This window comes from Bolinopsis microptera, chromosome 11 (assembly GCF_026151205.1).
Source record: "Bolinopsis microptera isolate Bmic1 chromosome 11, MBARI_Bmic_1.0, whole genome shotgun sequence".
Taxonomy (NCBI): domain Eukaryota; kingdom Metazoa; phylum Ctenophora; class Tentaculata; order Lobata; family Bolinopsidae; genus Bolinopsis; species Bolinopsis microptera.
The window spans coordinates 16,973,901-16,994,052 of record NC_087082.1 but is presented as its reverse complement, the minus strand read 5'-3'; the positions used below and the strand labels follow the sequence as shown (position 1 = coordinate 16,994,052).

Genomic DNA, 20,152 nt, shown 5'->3' with positions numbered 1-20,152 from the left:
AGATTTATTACTTATTGAGTTTTAAATTGTCACAACGAATATGTGTGTCTACTGTCTGCTCAAAAGTGCAGTTTTTCAAAACCGTCATTATTTTCAAGTTCAGTATCCAATAAATTATCTTAGGACTGGAACTAGACAGAAACAACAGATGATCAGGTCACAGTTGCAGTTGTAAATCAAAAGCTGGACAAGAAATACCAATAACAATCCATACTCAGAAAAGATAACCTTTAATATCCAATTATGAAACGTCTTCCATCTCGGCTCATTCTCAAATCACGAGTTCCGGTTTAAAAACAAAGAATAGTTGAGCTTTGCTGGAAGATTAGTTAAGATTCGGATCATTTTACTTAATGGGACGCCGCAATACCATAACCATAGGTAACCATTGGAATCGAATTCTATCATCAATATTACGTGATCGAGAAAATTATAAAATTCAACGCTTATTTACATTTGTGATGATTATCTATACACAGTTACATAATAATATAATGATGTGATAAACGTAAAATTAAAATGTAGTTGGTTTATACATTTATAAAATATACCTCTATTTTGATAAATCAAAGTTACTGTTTACACTGCAAAACCCTATTCTTCACAGAAATTAATCTTACAATTTACAATTTTCTGCTCAACAGAAACAAATCCACTATTTAAACATGCTCTGCTATAATATCTGTCATTCAAAATTCTGTCAAAGTTTAAAGTTCTGTCATCTAAAAATATTTACCTACACAACCTCACAACCTGCTGTATTCGGATTTTTAAGTTATTGATAAGAAAAGTTAACAGTGCTATTTACACAATTCCATCCTAAACACTACTTTTAACTACAACATATCCAATTTGTTACTGGCCAACATTTCTTGTTTCTCCAAATAAATGAGCTGATCAACAGAAAAACAGTCGGAAGTGAACTCCGGAACCCAACTCCTCAGAGTGCTAACAATTATCTCTTCCGACACGATATCTTCCCCGAACCTAGCGTCCTCCAGGTAACAGTATATCTTGTTAAAAAGATTTGGTCCCAGTCTCTGTTCACATTTAGCACGAAGTGTCCTGATTCTATCGCTTCGCAGCACGATGGTTGAAGATTTGGTGTAGTCGGATTTGTTTGAGGTGTTTGAAATATTGGGATCTGATCTGTCCAAGACATTTGATCTGTCCAGTTCGGATGATTGGGAAACGTGTGATAATGATCTATCTAGATCTGATGCTTGTGAAACATCTGATAAATGCAAATCCGACATGTCCGATAAGTTAAAATTAGCCATAGGATCAGAATTAGAGTTTAGAGGAAGGCTGAGGTTAAGCAACTGGCTGGCAGTTTTTCTAGACTTCAAATCAAGACTCGAGGCTCGTTTGAAAAGTCTGGAGTCAGTAAAAATAGGAGACTCCAGTTCCTCGTCGGGTGTCTGCTGGACTTCTTCCTCAAAATCTTCAAACGAATAAAAAGTATTCGCGTCATCCTCGTTTTCGGGAATCTGAGAAACTGAAGTCATCTCCAGATTGCTGATGTCGAGAAGGCAAACCTCGTCCGCAGTCTCAAACAAGAGTGCCTCCTCGATACTGTCAGAACTATCTGATAATGTGTTTGAAGTGGGATCTGCAGCACTGGCTCCTGTCGCTAGGAGCTCTGCAGCACTGGCTCCTGTTGCTAGGAGCTCCGATTTGATTTGGAACAAGGGGTCCTCAGAAGTGGTTACACTGGAAGCGAGCTGCTCTGATTTGTGAAGTGACAACAAGGGGTCCTCAGAGGGAGAGCTACTAGAATTGTTGCAGTGTTGCTCTAACTGACCTACAAAATCGTCTATTGTAGAGTTAGAGTTGGACGAATTTGGGCTGGGTGTGCTGGTTTTATCTTTGAGTTCATCCTCATCTGAATCGGGAGTTTTATCAGGATTACCGTCCACCTCAACCACATTACCCAGACCCTGACTCTCTCTGATGGCTTTGGATAGTGACTCCGCTTTTGCATACTCTAAAGACTTCTCGATCGCTTCAAGCTGGCGGTCAACTTCGTTTTTAGCGATTTTGGGGGTAGGTACTCGTTTACGTGGTTCGGGGTGTATGGCAGTCATAGGTCGACGTGAGCTGGGGGATTGGGAATTCGAACCGGGCGATTGGGATTTGGGACTGTAGCGGAAATCTCTGTCGTGCTTTATTACACCTGAAATAATATTGTAATTGAAGTGGCGACTGTTTTTAGTGAACTCATCGCTAAAATGATTGTATAATTATGTAGAAGATGCTACGGTTGGGATAGTTTGGATATAAATTACCGTTTTACAATGCTTTTTATGAAAATGAGGATTATATCCACAATTTATCTTACTAGGATTTATAGCCTTAATCTCGAGGCCGAGGGAAGGGCTGCTTTGTTGAATGATATTAGGGCGGTTGTGTTCCCTCTCCCTCCGCGCGGCGGTTCGTGCACGGTTAGCTGCAAAGTTCTCTGTTGCTGCGTGGCGTAGCTGCTCCGCAGACTCGTCTGCTCGCTTTTGCTTTTCTAGCCTGGTTACGTGTTATATTATCAGTAACAGTAATAAACAAATTCGAATGAACTTGACATGTACCAGATCATATAATAAAATATAATTAAAATTGTATCGGAGTAAGAAATCTAAAAGTGTCCTTTTATTTTCAAAGAGGATGTCCCGCTCAATTACACGAACAATTGTTACCTCATCCGTTCCCTAGCAGTCATCTTCCTATTTCCTATTCCACTCTCCACACTCGTCTGAGAGGAAGCACTACTGACATTCCGCTCCCTTTTCTTGCTGTGTAAACGTTTGCGGAGTAAGGACACGTGGGCAGCTATGATGGGTTCAGTGAGAAGTTGGGAGGAGGAAGGACGCTCGTGGGGGTCCTGTGTTAACATCCTGATAAGAGGATAATCCTTAGACCTTAATTTAAATGATTTTAAAGCAATTAAAAGCAAACCTGGCCTAGCTCAAGAATTGCATACGCCTACTTTTGCTTAATAGCAGTTAAAAAGCAGGTTGAACTTAATAAGATTCCCAAGAATGTACTAACTTGATGAAGATAGGAGCTAGCTGGCCCCGCTCAGAAGATAAAGTGGGAAGTTTACCCTGGATGATCCTCATCATTACACTCATCAGGTTCTTCCCTTCAAACGCTCGTTTTAACTCGCATATCTCGTACAGAATCACACCCAGCGACCTACCACCGAGGAAGATGTAATTATTAATACGGGGGCATTATAAAATGCAGGGATAATTACGCCAAAGTAACTTTTGACTACTGAGTCACAGATTGTAACCGTTGCGGGGGGACACTCACCAAATATCACTCTTGCTGCCGTAGCCGTCGTGTTTGATAACCTCAGGTGACATATAGTAAGGAGTGCCAGTAAATGTGCTGGCGTACTCGGTTGATGTAAGGATGCGGGATATGCCGAAATCTCCTGCGAGTTTTACAGTTTTTAAACATTTTGAATGTATTTACAAAGCTTCATACGTTACTATCAAATTATTTTCTTTTTATATACGTTGTAGCCGATTAAATTAGTAAACAATTTCACCCACCAACTTTAACAGTCTTGTTTTTGGTGAGGAAGACGTTCTTGCACTTTAAGTCACGGTGCAACATTTTCTGAGAGTGGATGTATTGAACCGCCATTATCAGCTGAACAAACCAGTCCAAAGTTTGGTCCTGGGGGACTAAAACTCCTTTAGTTTTCCAAATCTTCAGTTCCCTGTCCAAGTCTCCCATCTGAGGTATGAGAATTACTAGAAGTTGGAGCAAAACAAAACTCATTAATTGTAGTGATGCGTGTCAGATCAAAGAGCCAATATATTCCAGACATACAATCCCCCGGCTGTTTGGCGTAAAACCGACCACGCCAGGACTGAAGGACTCGAACCTGGAATCTCCTGCGCCGGAAACAGGCGCCTTACCTTAGCCATTAGGCCACGCGGCCAACGACAACACGATCTATCCAATATTTAAATTTTGGATAACATTGTTGGTTATTGTATGATCAACCTTCACTTATGACTTGGGGCACACAAATTGTAAGGTAGGTCAGGATAGTGACTCAGGAACCTTGTATAGAACCTGACAGACATTTTCCTGAAAGAAGAGAAGGCTGATTTGTTGTGGCTTACCTCACAGTATTCCATTACAATGTAAAAAGATTCCTCGTTAACGAAACTCTCGAACATCCGAACGATATTGTGATGATTTAACTGAAACATGAGGTCAGTTAAAAAATAATTGTAAATTATCCACCATTGTGATTCACGAAATGCCATTTATTACATGTATAATTATGTCATCAGGACGGAATTTGACAAAACATATGATTTTCAAAATCAAGATTTCTGGCGCACTGACTGCCACCAATACTAAGCCTTTCTGCACAAGCGTGTACAAAAAACAAGTAATAGCTCGCGCGTTCCATACGGAACATGCCATACTTCAAAAAATTGAGATTAATAGAAAACAATCGAAACAAAGAACAGCCACAAGACCATGCGTCAGAAATTAATAAACAACACATGACAACTGTCATAACATGGCAAAATGCCACGAATAAAGCAGCCAATCACTGAAACCTTGGAAAGTAAGTTGGCTTCTCTGTCGACTGACTGAGTCTCGTGTTCGTTCATCTCCCCGATGCATATCTCTTTTAGCACTTTCCTGAAACAAAGTCAGGATCAGATTATAATATTGTGATCATTTCACAAAATTTTGCCATGATATGTATGGTATTCTAGATACAATTCGCACTCTAATAGTTCTAAGAATCAAACAGCTTAGTTCTAAGAATCAAGCAGCTTTGTATCAAAGTGAAGAATTATGTCTAGAATGTGGCACAACAAGAGCTATACACAAATCGATGGCTAATTACTCATCTTATATTCAAATAGACAGCTAGTTACGATAATCGATAGTAACTGCTACATACTGGCTATAAGGTTTACAGCATGCTTAGTGGTGTGTAATTACAAGCAATGTGTATATTGTATACAGTACTGTACTATACAGTACTGTATACAGTATACAGTACTGTATAGTTGGGCAATGTTCCAAGTGTTCGGAGCCAGGAATTTGTGTCACAAAAATATGTGAAATATTTTGCCAGGGGCTAGGAAGGAGCTGGAATGGCATAAACTATGTAGAGTAGTGGGGGTGTGACTTTCATAGCTAGCGAAACTCACTTTGCTTTGTTCTTGAAATTGTCCTCGACCAAGAAAACTGTCCCAAAAGTTCCATTTCCGATCTTTTTAGAAACAGCGTATCTGTTTACTATAACTCTGTTTACTGCTTGTATTGATAACGGCAAGTTTTGAGGGAGCATCTGATCATGACGCTACAAGAGGAGAATTGAGTGTTAGAATAAAGGGTTGAATTAGTTAAATTCAATATTATTTGATTTTGTTGTTGACGAACAATGTGATCAAAATTTTCTTTTTCAGTTTGCTGAATTTCGTTTGTACTGTGTAACGACTAACGCTATCGTAATGAACTGTGCTTTACTTTTAAAAATGTTAAGGTACACTCTAAGATGTAGTATGTTTTAAAGCAGATCAAAATATCTGGTTAAATTTTGCACGACAAAAGAATGACAAATATGTTTATGTGACGAAAGCTTAAAATCTGCCGTAGTTATTTGAGCTTTTCAATCTGTATATTTTGGCGATCTGTTTTGAAAACCGAACTTTCTTGTTCCAATAAATTAAACCACAAAATTTATTTAAACATCATACATGTTAACATAGTATGTGATCAGTTTCAGCTAAACATTTCACACCCAGCCTCGCTACATCATCCCATTCGTGACATGAAACTCAATGAAATCACCTTCAGATCACAACCCATCATTAAACCACTCACATCTCACATCTCACATCTTATCAACAGCACGTTTCTCTTCCAATAGCTGGCATTCTTGCAGCTGTCAGCTGAATAACGTGCCAGTAGCAGGACAAGTAAGTGAGCTGAATAACGTGCCAGTAGCAGGACAAGTAAGTGAGCTGAATAACGTGCCAGTAGCAGGACAAGTAAGTGATCTAGAGGTGTGGAGTATGCACACAGAGAGTGCGTGTCAATGTGTTGTGCTTGCCAACATGCTGTGCTAACACACACTTAGTCACTAATTACACTTAGTCACTAATTACGACATACTTCACAGGGTTCACACTTAATTACTTAATTAGATTACTAATTTATAATTTATGTCGTGGTATGGTGCATGTGCTGTGTATTTTGGTTATTTAGCTTGTTTTACCACTGTATGCTGGTTTATAATAATGCAGTTTTAGTATGTGATGCAGTTTTAGTATGTGATGCTGTTTTAGTATGTGATGTTACTGTAAGTTTCCCACTGAAATCTAATTTGTATTAATTAGCGAGAGCAGATCATAATAATATTACAATGAACATGACGAACATTTCCCTGATTCTGAACAATTCAGTTACATAGGTCAGCCTGCATTAATTTTTACACTTCCTTTATTCAGTAATTTGTCTTTGAGACCGTTCAATGCATTGTATCATGAGGTACTTCAACATGAGAAAGTAGAAACACATTACATTGGTGCCCGTTGCTAAGGAGTTCTAGAATATGTTCAATACAGTAATGTCACTTTAACTACAGTAACTGTGTGATATCTGCAGTAAGCTCACTAATAGATCTGATGGGGCGGATGTGTTGAAGCTTTTAGTTCTTGTTAATACTAAGTTCCCTTCTGTGGGTTTGTTTCGCATCGCTCTGCATACTTACATAGTTTGACACGGTATAGGTAGATCGACATATTTTCAGTTTCATCAGTCTGTTTCTAGAATAAAACGTCTCGCCGCCCCACAATTCAATCTTCAATATGACGAGCGTGATATCATTAGTACACCAGACACTACGTGTCGCAACGTGTACACTGTACATATTATAGAGAGAGAGAGAGAGAGAGAGAGAGAGAGAGAGAGAGAGAGAGAGAGAGAGAGAGAGAGAGAGAGAGAGAGAGAGAGAGAGAGAGAGAGAGAGAGAGAGAGAGAGAGAGAGAGAGAGAGAGAGAGAGAGAGAGAGAGAGAGAGAGAGAGATAGAGAGAGGGAGAGATAGAGAGAGAGAGAGAGAGAGAGAGAGAGAGAGAGAGAAGAGAGAGAGAGAGAGAGAGAGAGAGAGAGAGAGAGAGAGAGAGAGAGAGAGAGAGAGAGAGAGAGAGAGAGAGAGAGAGAGAGAGAGAGAGAGAGAGAGAGAGAGAGAGAGAGCCCTTAAAACCGTGGCTCTGTGACCTTGCAGGGGTATTCACTAGCTTGTAGTTGTATAAATTTGCTACTTTCCCGTGAGACTTTAATATTATTATACTATTCTGTACTGCTAACTGTACTGTTCTATTCGAGCTTTTCGTCTACAAATGAAACAAATTATTCATATTACGAAGGAGCACAGTCTGACTATGTTATAATACCACGCCTCTAACGTGTTTATAGTTCGGATGCATCAGTGTTTATTGTTTGTGATTTTGTTAAACTTTGCACAGCATTAGAGCCGAGTAATGTGTCGTAACGTAATCACATGTAATTAGTGCAGCCTATCCCGTATGATAAACTGCACATTATGTACACTACACTATTAGTTGAGTAGGTATATTCATTCAGCTGTAATAGTCGTATTAACCTGCAGATAGTGTCACGTACTATATTATTGGTATATTGTTTATTCGGCTGTATTATAGTCATATTAAATTACACCGCATGGTATGACTTGTTACTGTTTGTCTTTTAGCTAATAGTTTTATAGTATACACAGCGCATCACATGTCACATTGGCAAACAAGCAATTTTTTACATGATCTGCTTTCTTTAATTGACCGTATTTCTTCGTATCATTGACAAATAATTGTACTCCCAAATAATAGGTTCTAGTAGCCTGACTAAGGAAATAGCATTGACAATAAGACCGTATCTTGAACCAGATATCAGAGTCTAACTAGTGCATAGTAATAGTATAGGAAGAATATTGTACGTGATTATTACTTGGACAGTGTTTAGTTTTTAACACAGGACAGGTATTGATTGTCACATGATTTGCTTGTTGTTTGGCATGCTGCCAGATGCCAGGCTTCTCCCATGTGCTTCCTGAGCGCAATTAACTCTTAACTTATATTTTATTTGTGTACTTGCACTTTAATCCTAGTTTAATTGGTGTACTAAATATTATTATAGCTAGTAAAACTTCTGGTCTCATGTGATAAGGCTTATAGTTACAAGTGAATTGTTCTAGAAAAGATTTATCTTGTTGGCCGCTCATTTACATCCTCCTTCAACTGCTTACGATTTTGCTTCTTAAAGTTAAAACATCATGTGACTTTCTGGTCAGATATTTTAGGAAGACTTAATAAAATTGTTCAAACGATTTTCGTTGTCTACTTTAGTTTGTTATTACTTGAGAATTTGTTGCTTTACATCAAAGTTTTGAGTACCAATCTAAACAATAACTGGCATTCAATAACTGTTTGCTAATTACAATCTACCAAGGAAGCGAAAAGACGAATTTCTCTCTCATCAACACCGACTTTAGAAACAACCAATCAAACAACGAATGACATAATAATCTGCTTAAATACCCACAATGACAGAGCTACATGATAACTAACCTACCTTCCTTCGTGTGTACCGCGTCTCTTATCCTCCTCTACATCAACATACTCGGACTACTGTTTATGTCCAAATCTCTCATCTCCACAACAGAATGGGCACTACCTTCCTCCTCCATATTGAGCCAGTATTACGAGTTGCGATCCAGGCTGTTCCACAGCGCTAATTATTCCTGTACGTTTACTCAGAATAAGGTGGTTTTAGTTCAGCAGTTCACGCTATCTTACTCAGAATTTGTGTTTGTTTCTCTAGTGGCTCTGCTCGGGGGAGTGTACCTTATTATTAAGATAATCAGATATGTAGCCACCTTGTTCAAGGAACTCGGTCTTATAAATGTCAAAGAGAAAGCAGACTGTCCGATCTGCATGGAAAACATGAGGAGGATGATAAGAGTGACGTCACTGCCCTGTGGACATTGCTTCTGTAAGCGGTGTCTACAGCTGTGGGTGGACAAGTTCCGGTATGATACCTGCCCGATGTGTAGGGGGCCTGTGGAGAATGATAGAGGTATCCCGCCCTATGTATATGCTATTGATGTGGTCCAGATTATTTACACTGCAGTTATACATGAACTATCAGATGAGGAATACGACAGTGCATTTCTGTATTGAAAGGTTTCTACAGAGGATCACATAAAGTACTATTAATACAAGCAAATACAAATAAAGTACTGTACTAAATGTATGCGGATGCCACAGTTCGTAATTTAATGGTAAATGGACTAAGAAAAAAGTTAATTGTGTGCTTAGCTGTGAGATCATAAAGAAATGGAACAGTTTTCATTGAAGAATTTTTGTAAATTATAACTTTTAACCTTATTTTAAAACAAAAAACCGAATGATTTGAGCTCAAGGCAGGGCACACACTTTTTGGACTTTAAGATGTGAATAAAAGATTTTAATCAAAGTTGACATGAGTGTTTTAAATTATCCATTAGTATTTAGTAATGACCAAGAAAATTCTTTAACAAAACGTATTCTCTTGTATTCTTTGTCGTTGGACACAAAGGATAGGATATACTTGATGAATTCCAGGTAAATATAATTATTGAATTAATTAAAGTAGAGTAAAACTTAAATTCACTGTGTCCCGATTTAATGTGCCTAGATAATAGATACGTATACCATGAACCTAGATTTTCCCAGAGTATCTTAATCGTTATCTTTCTCTTTATTACTGACATAACTGGCTCCCTCAATTCTTACTTAAACCTCATTAGAAACATTCCAAAAAAAGCAATCATTTGTAATACTTTTAGAAATCATATCTTTCTTAAATCCTTCTAATTTAATTTTAAAGCATAAAACTGTCACAGAGTTCTTGACTTCCGGAGGGAGTTTGTTCCAATATGGAATAACTTGCTCCGGAAGAAAAGAATTCTGGCATGTTCTTGATTTTAGTTCAACTTCTACTACATCTGTTGCTTGAAACAATATTAAGACCGGATCTGTCAATTCTAAACATCCCAATCCATAATCAGTCAAACCACTTGTTACTTTAAAAGCTTCTATGAGGTCCCCACGTATTAGCTGCTCTGCCAGCGTTGTCAAATTGAGGAAATCCAGTCTACGGCTGTAGGGAAGAGTACTCATCTCATCAATCAGACGGGTAAACCGCCTCTGGACACTCTCCAGCTCCAAAACAGTAAATCCTCAGTTTTAGGGAGAGGGCCAGGAGGTTCACACACAAAAACAGAGCTAAAGGCGCTTGCAAGTACCTCAGCTGACTCAGTTGAACTATCTGTGCGTGTACCATCTCCTCTATCTAAAGAAACCACACTTGATTTAACTTGACGTTTATTTCGTAAATAGGAGTAAAAAGATTTATAATCCTGCTTTCAGATTAGACGTAATTTTCTTTTCATAGCTAACTTTAGCTTTAATTTCTGTTACTTCATAAGTATGTAGCTTGCTACTTGCATAACTAAAATTAACATCAGATGGATTAATATCAAACTCAACCCATAATTAATCTTAATTCTTTCTCATTCGTTTAAGTGCAGATGTACTCCATGGCAACTTTACAGGTCTGCTGTAAAGATAAACCGAAGCAGTCGGAGAAGCTGCAGCAACAGTCTCCAGTTTACCATGTAATCCAGCCCACATATCTTGAACATCATTGGTAGAACTATAATCCTAGTCAATATTTTTCAAACTAAAATTCAATAACTCTTCAGAGGAAATCTTACCCCATATGGGTTTTAAAATTTTCTCTTTTAGACATTTGTTAGTATCCGGCAAAACAACTAGTTCGACAAGTATGATCACTCTTACCAAGCGGAGAAACGATCTTACAACCGTTGACAAGAGCATTATTTGTCTACAGGACCTGATCACGAAGACTCTCCTGGAGAGTATCCTTCACAAGCCGTCTTCTAGTTCTCTCGTTGGTGAAATACCAAGTTAAGGGGGCATACACCAAATCTGTCCAACCCAAATGACCTCATAGGCAGTTCAGTGACCATCTAGCGCGCCGTTTCCACATTTAAAAAAATTATTTTGAGAATACCCATTTTTGTAATCGAGCATTTTCTGGTTAGAGTGGAATTTTCGGAAAAACACAATTTGTTTCGTGGAGAGGCTATAAGTTATTAATTTCTTGCGGTATCGGGTTGAAATTTTGCTCGCCGTCTATTCACATCTGTTTCAAGGTGTGTGTAAAATCTTGATATCGTATCTAAAAAGGCTGGTGTGTTATGAATTCTTAAAGTTTAAAAAAGTCAAAAAGTTGAAATTGTCCTTTTCAGACTTATTTTAACCAAAAAGTCAGTCAGGGAAGATCGGATTGATTTGATGGTTGACATGAACTTGTTGTCTGAATTCTGGCACAGTTTTTGATGCCCTCAAAAATGTTTTTACTCATTTATCTTCAGATCTATTGGACTTCAAAGCCAAACAACAAATTTAGGCACATTTTTCGTTTTTCATATTTACTGATTTTTCTAAAATTTTGATAGGAATGTGCTAGTGACTTTTTGAAGGGCGCAAAATAACCGCAACTAGCACATTTATATATGAGTTATGAACAACAAAACACCCTAAAATGCTACCCTTTGAAGTTATAGGAGAAAATGTGATTTTTTGGCTTTGCAGATAAAAAATCACATTTTCTCCCATAACTTCAAAGGGAAGCATTTTAGGGTGTTTTGTTGTTCATAACTCATATATAAATGTGCTAGTTGCGGTTATTTTGCGCCCTTCAAAAAGTCACTAGCACATTCCTATCAAAATGTTATTAAAATCAGTAAATATGAAAAACGAAAAATTTGCCTAAATTTGTTGTTTGGCTTTGAAGTCCAATAGATCTGAAGATAAATGAGGAAAAACATTTTTGAAGGCATCAAAAACTGCGCCAGAATTCAGAGAACAAGTTCATGTCAGCCATCAAATCAATCCGATCTTCCCTGACTGACTTTTCGGTTAAAATAAGTCCACTGGAAACGGTGCGCTAGATGGTCACTGAACTGCCTATGAGGTCATTTGGGTTGGACGGCACAAACCACTGTTTTGGTGTATGCCCCCTTAAACCACTGTCATTGAAAACATCCATGTATTCCTGTTGAGGAAAAAAAAAGAAAAAAAACCCATGTAGCTGAGACACCCCACAGCAAGTAGACCAAAGTGGCTCTTGCTTGTGGACGGTGCATCAACTACCTGCCAAAGCGGTGGGTTGGGAGTCCCCCCTGAGATCATTTTGTCCGTAAAATTGTGTACAATATAAAATAGTACCGTATAGTACAGTAAAATATCTACAAAATTTACATAAACAAATCTAGGAGACCTCAAAGCTCGTCTTCTGGGGATGAGGTTGAAGGAAACGTCTTGTAGTTCAAGATGCTGGGCTGTTGATCTTCCTCTGATTCTCCTCAGTGCAATGAGTGTACTTCTAAACAGATCAAATTTGAATCGTGTTCTGATATGATTTTGACTTGGCTCTTGGCTTCTTTTTTGTGGTCAGCTATCATCTCAGAGACACGATCTACAAATACAGTGCAGAGCGGTCCCATACCTCCGGAGGTTGTGAAGACTAGAGGGACAAATGATCATTTCTCTGACTGAAGTACTCTCTCTTCTTACAAATCTTTCTTTTCTGTTGAGTAACTAAAAACTGGTTCTTGCTAGTAATATGCAGTATATTTTCAAATTCAAACACATAATATAGCAATGACCCTATATAAAAATTCTGTAAAAATGGTACAAATTTAAAAATTGAGGTAAAAATAAAACCATTTGTAATAATATATATGAAATCCACTAATCACATCACAACAAAAAGCAGTTTAGACCCCCATCCAACAAGCACTCCATGACCTTTTAGGGTTTAAGAGAGTTGATCAGGTTAAGGTCCACATCACTTATTGCCGTGGGTGGAAGGGTTCTGGTACCTCTGTACCCCCTGATAGAGATTATACAGGTTCTGAGTAGATCAAAACGCAGTCTGCGTCTGACAAATGACATCACATCACAATACCGTTGGCCTTTCTTTAGGCTGATCTTTTCAGCAAGATGTTTTAGAAACTGCGAAGCCTCCGTTGCCATTCCTCCAGTAGTACTGAACACCAGTGGCGTGAAGGTAGCCTTTTCAACATTGAGGACTCTGTCATTGTACTCACGTTTTTTGTTTTTCTCGTGAGATTGGTACATCTGTGAGATGCTCTTGTCACTGTTGGACTGGGCTTAAGGGTGAAGTACCCCTTGCTAGCAATATTTTTTAAGTAAAATTATTCAAACAATATACACATAATTGTCACAATGACCCTATATAAAAACAACCCTTCAAAAATCAATATATTCCCTATCTCAAATATTGGGAGAAAAATTTGAATATCAACCTTTGCCTTGTGGCTCCAAATACAATTCTAAACTGTTTATATCAACCAAGTTCTTTCTCGCACCTCTTGCTAGCAATATTACTATCTATGCTACCAGTTTCTGAGTTTCCCATAAACAATTTGGTAGATTAAAATCTCCTAAAAGAAAATCATTCCTTTCACTACGGATGCTTTTGATACAAATGACAAGATATTAACGCATTACTCTGTTCTAAATTTAATAAAGTGGATCTATAAATACAAAAATACTAATCAGTCCACCTGATGTGTTGATATTAACAGCTAATAAAGAGAAACATAATAATGTTATTAGTAAGTAAGTAAGTAAGTATTATATAACGATATTGTTGAAGCAGTAACTAAATTATTTCAAAAGTGTTCAGATACAGGATCTTTACCTTTAAAAAAAATCAAAATCAAAATATAATGACACAAACATCATCACACATCATCAAAAATATATCTACTAAAGTTTAACAATTATCTTTAATATATTGGCCTAAACAACCAAGTTAAAATGTATCTAATTTACATACTTTCCACTACTATATAAGTTGATAAAGCGTTTTTTAGCAACATGAGGATTACACACAAGATATTCATTGTGCTTCTCTTTATTAGTAGCATAATTTAATCCCTCGATCTTTCCTAATACTTCGTCCGAAACATACCAAAAATGACTGTCATTTACAGATCCGTTTAAAATAATCTCTTTTTTGAAAGCCTCTAATCTTATTTTAAAACTTAACACAGTCCCACAATTCTTGACATCCGAGGGGAGTTTGTTCCAATATGGTCTCACCCTCTCCGGAAGAAAAGAACTGTGGACTTTCTTCATTTTACTCCTACTTTTACTGCATCTACTGTTTGATACCACATTAAGACCAGATCTGCTCATACTGAACAAACCAGCTCCGTAATTGGCCAAACCACTTATCATTTTAAAAGATTCAATGAGGTCCCCACGTATTCGCCGCTCTGCCAGCGTTGTTAAATTGAGGATTTCCAGTCGACGACTGTATGGAAGAGTACCTCGTCAGTCAGACGGGTAAACCGCCTCTGGACGCTCTCCAGCTCCAAGATGATCCCCCAACTTCCATGAGCCGCAACTGGACTCCACAATTGAACACAATACTCTAAATGGGGTCTTATCAAAGCTTTGTAAATGGATATCATCACAGATTTTTCCCTGATAATCAGATTTCTAACAATCCAACATATCATTCTGTTGGCTTTAGATATTGAAGCCTTAATCTGTTCATTCCAAAGCAGAGAGTTATGGGTTATAACTCCCAAGTCTTTTTCCTGTACAGATTCTGCCAATGTAACTCCATTAAGAGAATAACTTGATCTTGGGTTATCGTTAACATCTAAATGCATTACCGAACACTTAGTAGGATTAAACTTTAAAAGCCATTTACTCTCCCACATCTCTAGTTCGTTCAGATCATTAACTATAGTTTCATGCTCGGAGGCATTAGCTATAAGCTTAAGATCATCAGCAAATATTTTAACTTTACTTTTAATGTTATCTGGTAAATCATTAATAAATAACACAATTAGTAATGGTCCAAGGACTGATCCCTGGGGAACTCCTGACCATACAATCTTCCACTCTGAAGTTTCACCTTCTACACACACTCTCATAGTTCTATTTGAGATAAAATCTGTAATTACATCTAAAACTTTACCAGTTATCCCTAGACTCTCTAGCTTGTTAATCAAGCGATAATGGGGAACAGAATCGAAAGCTTTACTAAAATCAAAATAAAATAAGTCCACAGGAGCACCTTCATCTATTAAATTAAGTATAGTGTCGAAAGTCTCCAAAAGATTTGACAAACAAGATTTTCCTTTAACAAACCCATGTTGGTCCTTTGAAATACGGTCTTCTAAAAATTCTAACACATGGGATCTAACAAACTGTTCATAAACTTTACAAAGAATACAAGTAAGAGAAACTGGTCTATAGTTAAGAGGGTCAGACTTAGAGCCCTTTTTAAAAAGTGCAACTACAGATGCCGACTTCCATATCTCCGGAAGATTTCCAGTATCACTACAGGCACTAAATAATTTAGTAAGAGCTGTTACAAAACTATCATCTCCAGCTAGGGACTTAAGCAGCTTTGGATGATGCCCATCTGGGCCAGTGCTTTTAAAAATATTAAGCTTTAATAGTTCCTTTTTAACCTTATCAAAGGTAATAACAATATCAGATATACTATTAGTATTCTTACTATAACTTCTAGGTAATGGGCCAAGTGGCTCATTAACAAACACCGAACTAAAGGCACTTGCAAGTACCTCTGCAGACTCCCCTGCACTAGTTGTCCTTGTACCATCTTCCTTATCTAAACTTGGTACCGAAGCTTTAACCTTTCTCTTATTTCTCAAATAAGAATAAAATGATTTACAATTAATCTTTAAATTGGAAGTTATCTTCTTCTCATATCTTATCTTTGCTTTCACTTCCTCATTCTCATATATGAGCTGTTTACTACTTGCATGACTAAGATTAACACTAGAAGGTTCAATATCAAATGCAGTCCATGCTTTATCTTTGTTCTTTCTCATGCGCTTCAATGAGGATGTGTCCCATGGCAGCTTCACAGGTCTGTTGTTGTTATAGACCGAATTAGTCGGTACTATCCCAGCAACAGTCGTAAGTTTGCCATGTAACTCATCCCACATAAGCTGAACATCATTAGAGCAACTAAAATCCCAGTTAATATTTTCAATACTAAACTTTAAAATATCATCATTAGTTATTTTACCCCATGATGGTTTCAGAATCTTCTCTTTACATTTAATTGAATCTAAAGAAACACTTAGATCGACTACCACACTGACATGATCACTTTTGCCAATCGGGGACCTGCAGTGTGGAAATCTGCATCTGTTGTAGCATTGTTTAAAAAGGGTATTAAATCAGACCCCTTAAATTATAGACCAGTTTCATTAACTTGTATTTTGTGCAAAGTGTATGAAAAGTTGGTGAGAGCACATGTATTAAATTTTCTAGAACATCGAATTTCGAAGCATCAGCATGGATTTGTTAAGGGTAAATCGTGTTTATCTAATCTTTTAGAGACATTTGATGACATTCTTGACATTTTAGATGAAGGTGCCCCGGTTGATCTTCTATCTTCTAGTAAGGCGTTCGACACAGTCCCCCACTTTAGACTTCTGTCTAAATTGGAAGGCTTTGGTGTCAAAGGAAAGGTTTTAGATGTTATTAAAGATTTTCTGACAGACAGGACTATGAGGGTTTCTGTAGAAGGACAATGGTCTGAGGTTAAACATGTTTTATCTGGTGTTCCTCAGGGGTCAGTTCTAGGCCCTCTCCTATTCATTCAAATTATAAGGTAAATGGTATAGAACTTGAAGTATCTGCACAGGAAAAAGATTTGGGGGTTATTACCCATAGCTCTCTGCTTTGGAACGAACAGATCAAAGCATGTATCGCTAAGGCAAATCCTATGATTTGTTGGATTGTAAGGAATTTAGTTATTAGAGAAAAGGTTGTTATGATTGCTATATATAAAGCTTTAATAAGACCTCATCTTGAGTATTGTGTCCAATTGTGGAATCCACCTGCGGCTCATGGAAGTTGGGGGACTGTTTTGGAGCTGGAGAGCGTCCAGAGGCGGTTTACCCGTCTGATTGATGAGGTGGGTACTCTTCCTTACAGCCGTAGACTGGAAATCCTCAATTTGACAACGCTGGCAGAGCGGCGAATACGTGGGGACCTTATTGAAGCTTTTAAGGTTATTAATGGTATGACTGATTATGGTTCAGACTTGTTCAGACCAAGCAGATCAGGTCTTAATCTGGTTTCATCCAATAGATGTAGTAAAAGTGTGACAAAGGTCAAGAATATCCAGAAGTCTTTTCTCCCGGAGCGAGTTATTCCATATTGGAACAAACTCCCTCCGGACGTCAAGAACTCTGTGACAGTTTTAGGTTTTAAAATTAAATTAGAAGGATATAAGATAGATATGATTTCTAAAAGTATTACAAATGATTGCTTTTTTTGGAATGTTTCTAATGAAGTTTTAGTAAGTATTGAGGGAGCCAGTTATGTCAGTAATAAAGAGAAACATAACAATTATCTTTGGTTCCATCCTTATGTGGCAAAGAAGCGTTTTATAAATCTTTATTCCACTGGGAAGTTTTTAAAATAGGATCTAATGTTTTTGATGAAATTGTTTTTAAATATTGTATAAATTGATAATTAATTAATGTTGGTGGGGAGATATTTATTATTATATATGACAGTTCACACAGGGACAAGACGAAATGTCCATGTAGTAAGTCAATATCGTCATGGAAGATTGACTGTGTAAAGTGCAAGCAATATTGGCACATAGACTGTCTAACTATGAATGGACTCAACCAGAAAAATGTCAACAGCATGACCAATTGGCACTGCCCTTTTTGTTTGGTTTCACCAATTCCCACATTCGAAACTGCTGCAGATGTGTGTTATGTGTGTAGGAACACTCTGACACTTCAAAAATCTAACAGTCAGTGTGAGACAGCTATTGCCACAGAGAAGCTTAATACCATCACAGCTTTTGGTGAAAAGCTTGCCAAGGTGGACTTTGACAGTCTAAACGACAGCATTGCTGCCATCCAGAACCTTGACCTCCATATCAAGCACCTACTGGTTAGTGACAAGGGCACTGCTCCAGCATGGGTTGAAGTGATGGAAGGAGATCTAAAGCAGCTGAAAACTTCAGTTGACTCTACACTCGGAAAGGTTTCTGAGTCTGATAGTGGCCTAACAGAACAGATTAAAGTGTTGAACAAGCAACTGCAGGACTTTTCTACTCCTCAAGTAAGTGCTCAATCTTCATCCAAGACCAACGATCTCATGGAAAAAATAGAGAAGAATCTCCATGAGCTGAATTCCAAGCAGTCTCTGGAGACGAATCAGGAGCTAACAGCCATTAGACAGTCCTTGAACACTCTTGAGCGAAATTCTTTGGCTTCTTCTGACCATTTAAACGTCCAAATTACCAGTTCTTCACTTGCCCCTGGCCCAGACCTAATAGCTTATGAGCATCTCCAATCAAAAGAAGAACCAGTTGTAGGCGCTATAGAAGAGTTTATTACCACAGAAGAGCAGGAAACTCTCCTCCTTGCCTGCCAATCACTTGACGAGGATTTTGTTGTGGAGGGAGCTCGTGCTGTGTATTCTTTGGGAGAACCATACAAGTATAATGGCTCCAAGTCATCCAATGGCCAACTAGCTTCAACTAGCTTCTCCAATCTAGTGGAGAAAATCAATGGTGCATTCTGTAGTGGTGAAAAACCGAAGATCAATAGCCTGCTGATCAATCGCTTCAAAGAGGATGGCTCCCTACCGAAACACTCGGATGATGAAACTACCATCCACCCTGAATCCGAAATTTTCACTGTTTCTATTGGAGGCCAGTGCAACATCAAATTCTTTGATAAGAAGACGGATCATATGGCTCTTGACCATACATGTGTACCAAGATCCATGTATCGCATGACTCGACGCAGCCAAGAGTTCTACAGCCACTGTATCGAGGATGGGGCAATAACTGGTGGGGTGAGATACAGCCTAACTTTTCGTTCAGTTAGCTTTAGAAACAGGAACTCTACATGCATCATCGGAGACTCGCATACTGGTGGTCTCAAATTCGGGCTGGACCCCAAAAAATCATTTGGGCAGTGGCTCCCCGGAAAACAGTATTTTGCTCCGGTAGTGGGGGATATAAATCCTACAGTTTCATGTGGATACAGGAATGTCCTCTTGATGTGTGGTATAAATGATATCAGGAAACCTGAGATCAAAAATACCGCTGATATAAAGAACAATGTTTTTAAACCATTTGTTCAGAAAGTAGAAATGATCCAAGCGCTTAACCCCAAAGCGAATATATTTGTGTGTCCGCTGCTGCCAACCAAACTCGTTGAGCTAAATCGTAAAGTTGCACATTATAATGAATTAATTTTTAAGGAGCTGCTCCATTCCAACTTTGGTGTGACTTTGGTACCTGGTTTTGACATGTTCTGTGATGAGGCTGGGCTCCTAAGCCAGCAATTCTCTAGGAACATTGGACGAAACCAGAGACCGGACTATTTACACCTCAATTGGAGTGGTACAGCAAAACTGGGGGTTCTTATACGTAATACAATACTTTTAAGGATGAATGGAGGGACTGATAGAAGGAAGAAGAGATCGGATAAAGTTGACAATCGCTTATACTCCCAGACGATGGGTGGTTCCTCTCCTGCTGCTGCTGCGACTCAACATGGGGAAGGTTACGTACCGTACCCATGAATAAATTGACCAAAGAGGTATGCCCTGTCTGTACAAAATTCATTTCCATTGGCCAATTCATTGCTGAATGTTGTAGGTGTGACTGTGCTATGCACCATAAATGCTATACTAAATCCAGTACAAACAAAATATATGAAGATTTTTACTGCCCTAACTGTGTACACTTAGCAAGTACTCGTTACAATCCGTTTATATATGAAGATACTGACTCTGAAAATAATAGTACTGACATTGATGAAACACTTGTAAACATCAACCGATTACTCAATAACTGTAACCCATATAGTGTTAAAGAATTTAATAAAACATTTTGCAACCAAATGAACGAGTACTCATCATTATTATTTCAAAATATCGATGGTAATAAATCGAACTT

At 38.0% G+C, this 20,152-nt stretch overlaps 1 protein-coding gene across 1 annotated transcript; it reads right to left on the bottom strand.

Annotated features, from left to right (window-relative positions):
* Window positions 1-149: 149 nt before the first annotated feature.
* On the bottom strand, window positions 150-5,351 carry LOC134823183 (serine/threonine-protein kinase Nek11-like). The gene is made up of 9 exons (XM_063834566.1): window positions 5,193-5,351; window positions 4,587-4,671; window positions 4,137-4,217; window positions 3,555-3,741; window positions 3,310-3,433; window positions 3,043-3,189; window positions 2,691-2,888; window positions 2,342-2,520; window positions 150-2,176 (listed from the first exon to the last, which is right to left on the bottom strand). Exons 1-9 carry the CDS (start codon window positions 5,330-5,332, stop codon window positions 837-839), a joined length of 2,481 nt encoding a protein of 826 aa, XP_063690636.1. The 5' UTR covers window positions 5,333-5,351; the 3' UTR covers window positions 150-836.
* Between the last annotated feature and the right edge of the window lie 14,801 nt (window positions 5,352-20,152).

Excerpts from the sequence above, each read along its gene's own strand:
- LOC134823183 (XM_063834566.1), bottom strand. The coding sequence starts at position 5,332 with ATGCTCCCTCAAAACTTGCCGTTATCAATACAAGCAGTAAACAGAGTT. Across the intron at positions 3,190-3,309 it reads GGCAGCAAGAGTGATATTTG|GTCGCTGGGTGTGATTCTGT; the intron begins GTGAGTGTCCCC and ends CCTCGGTGGTAG. Across the intron at positions 2,521-2,690 it reads ACTGCTAGGGAACGGATGAG|GCTAGAAAAGCAAAAGCGAG; the intron begins GTAACAATTGTT and ends ACACGTAACCAG.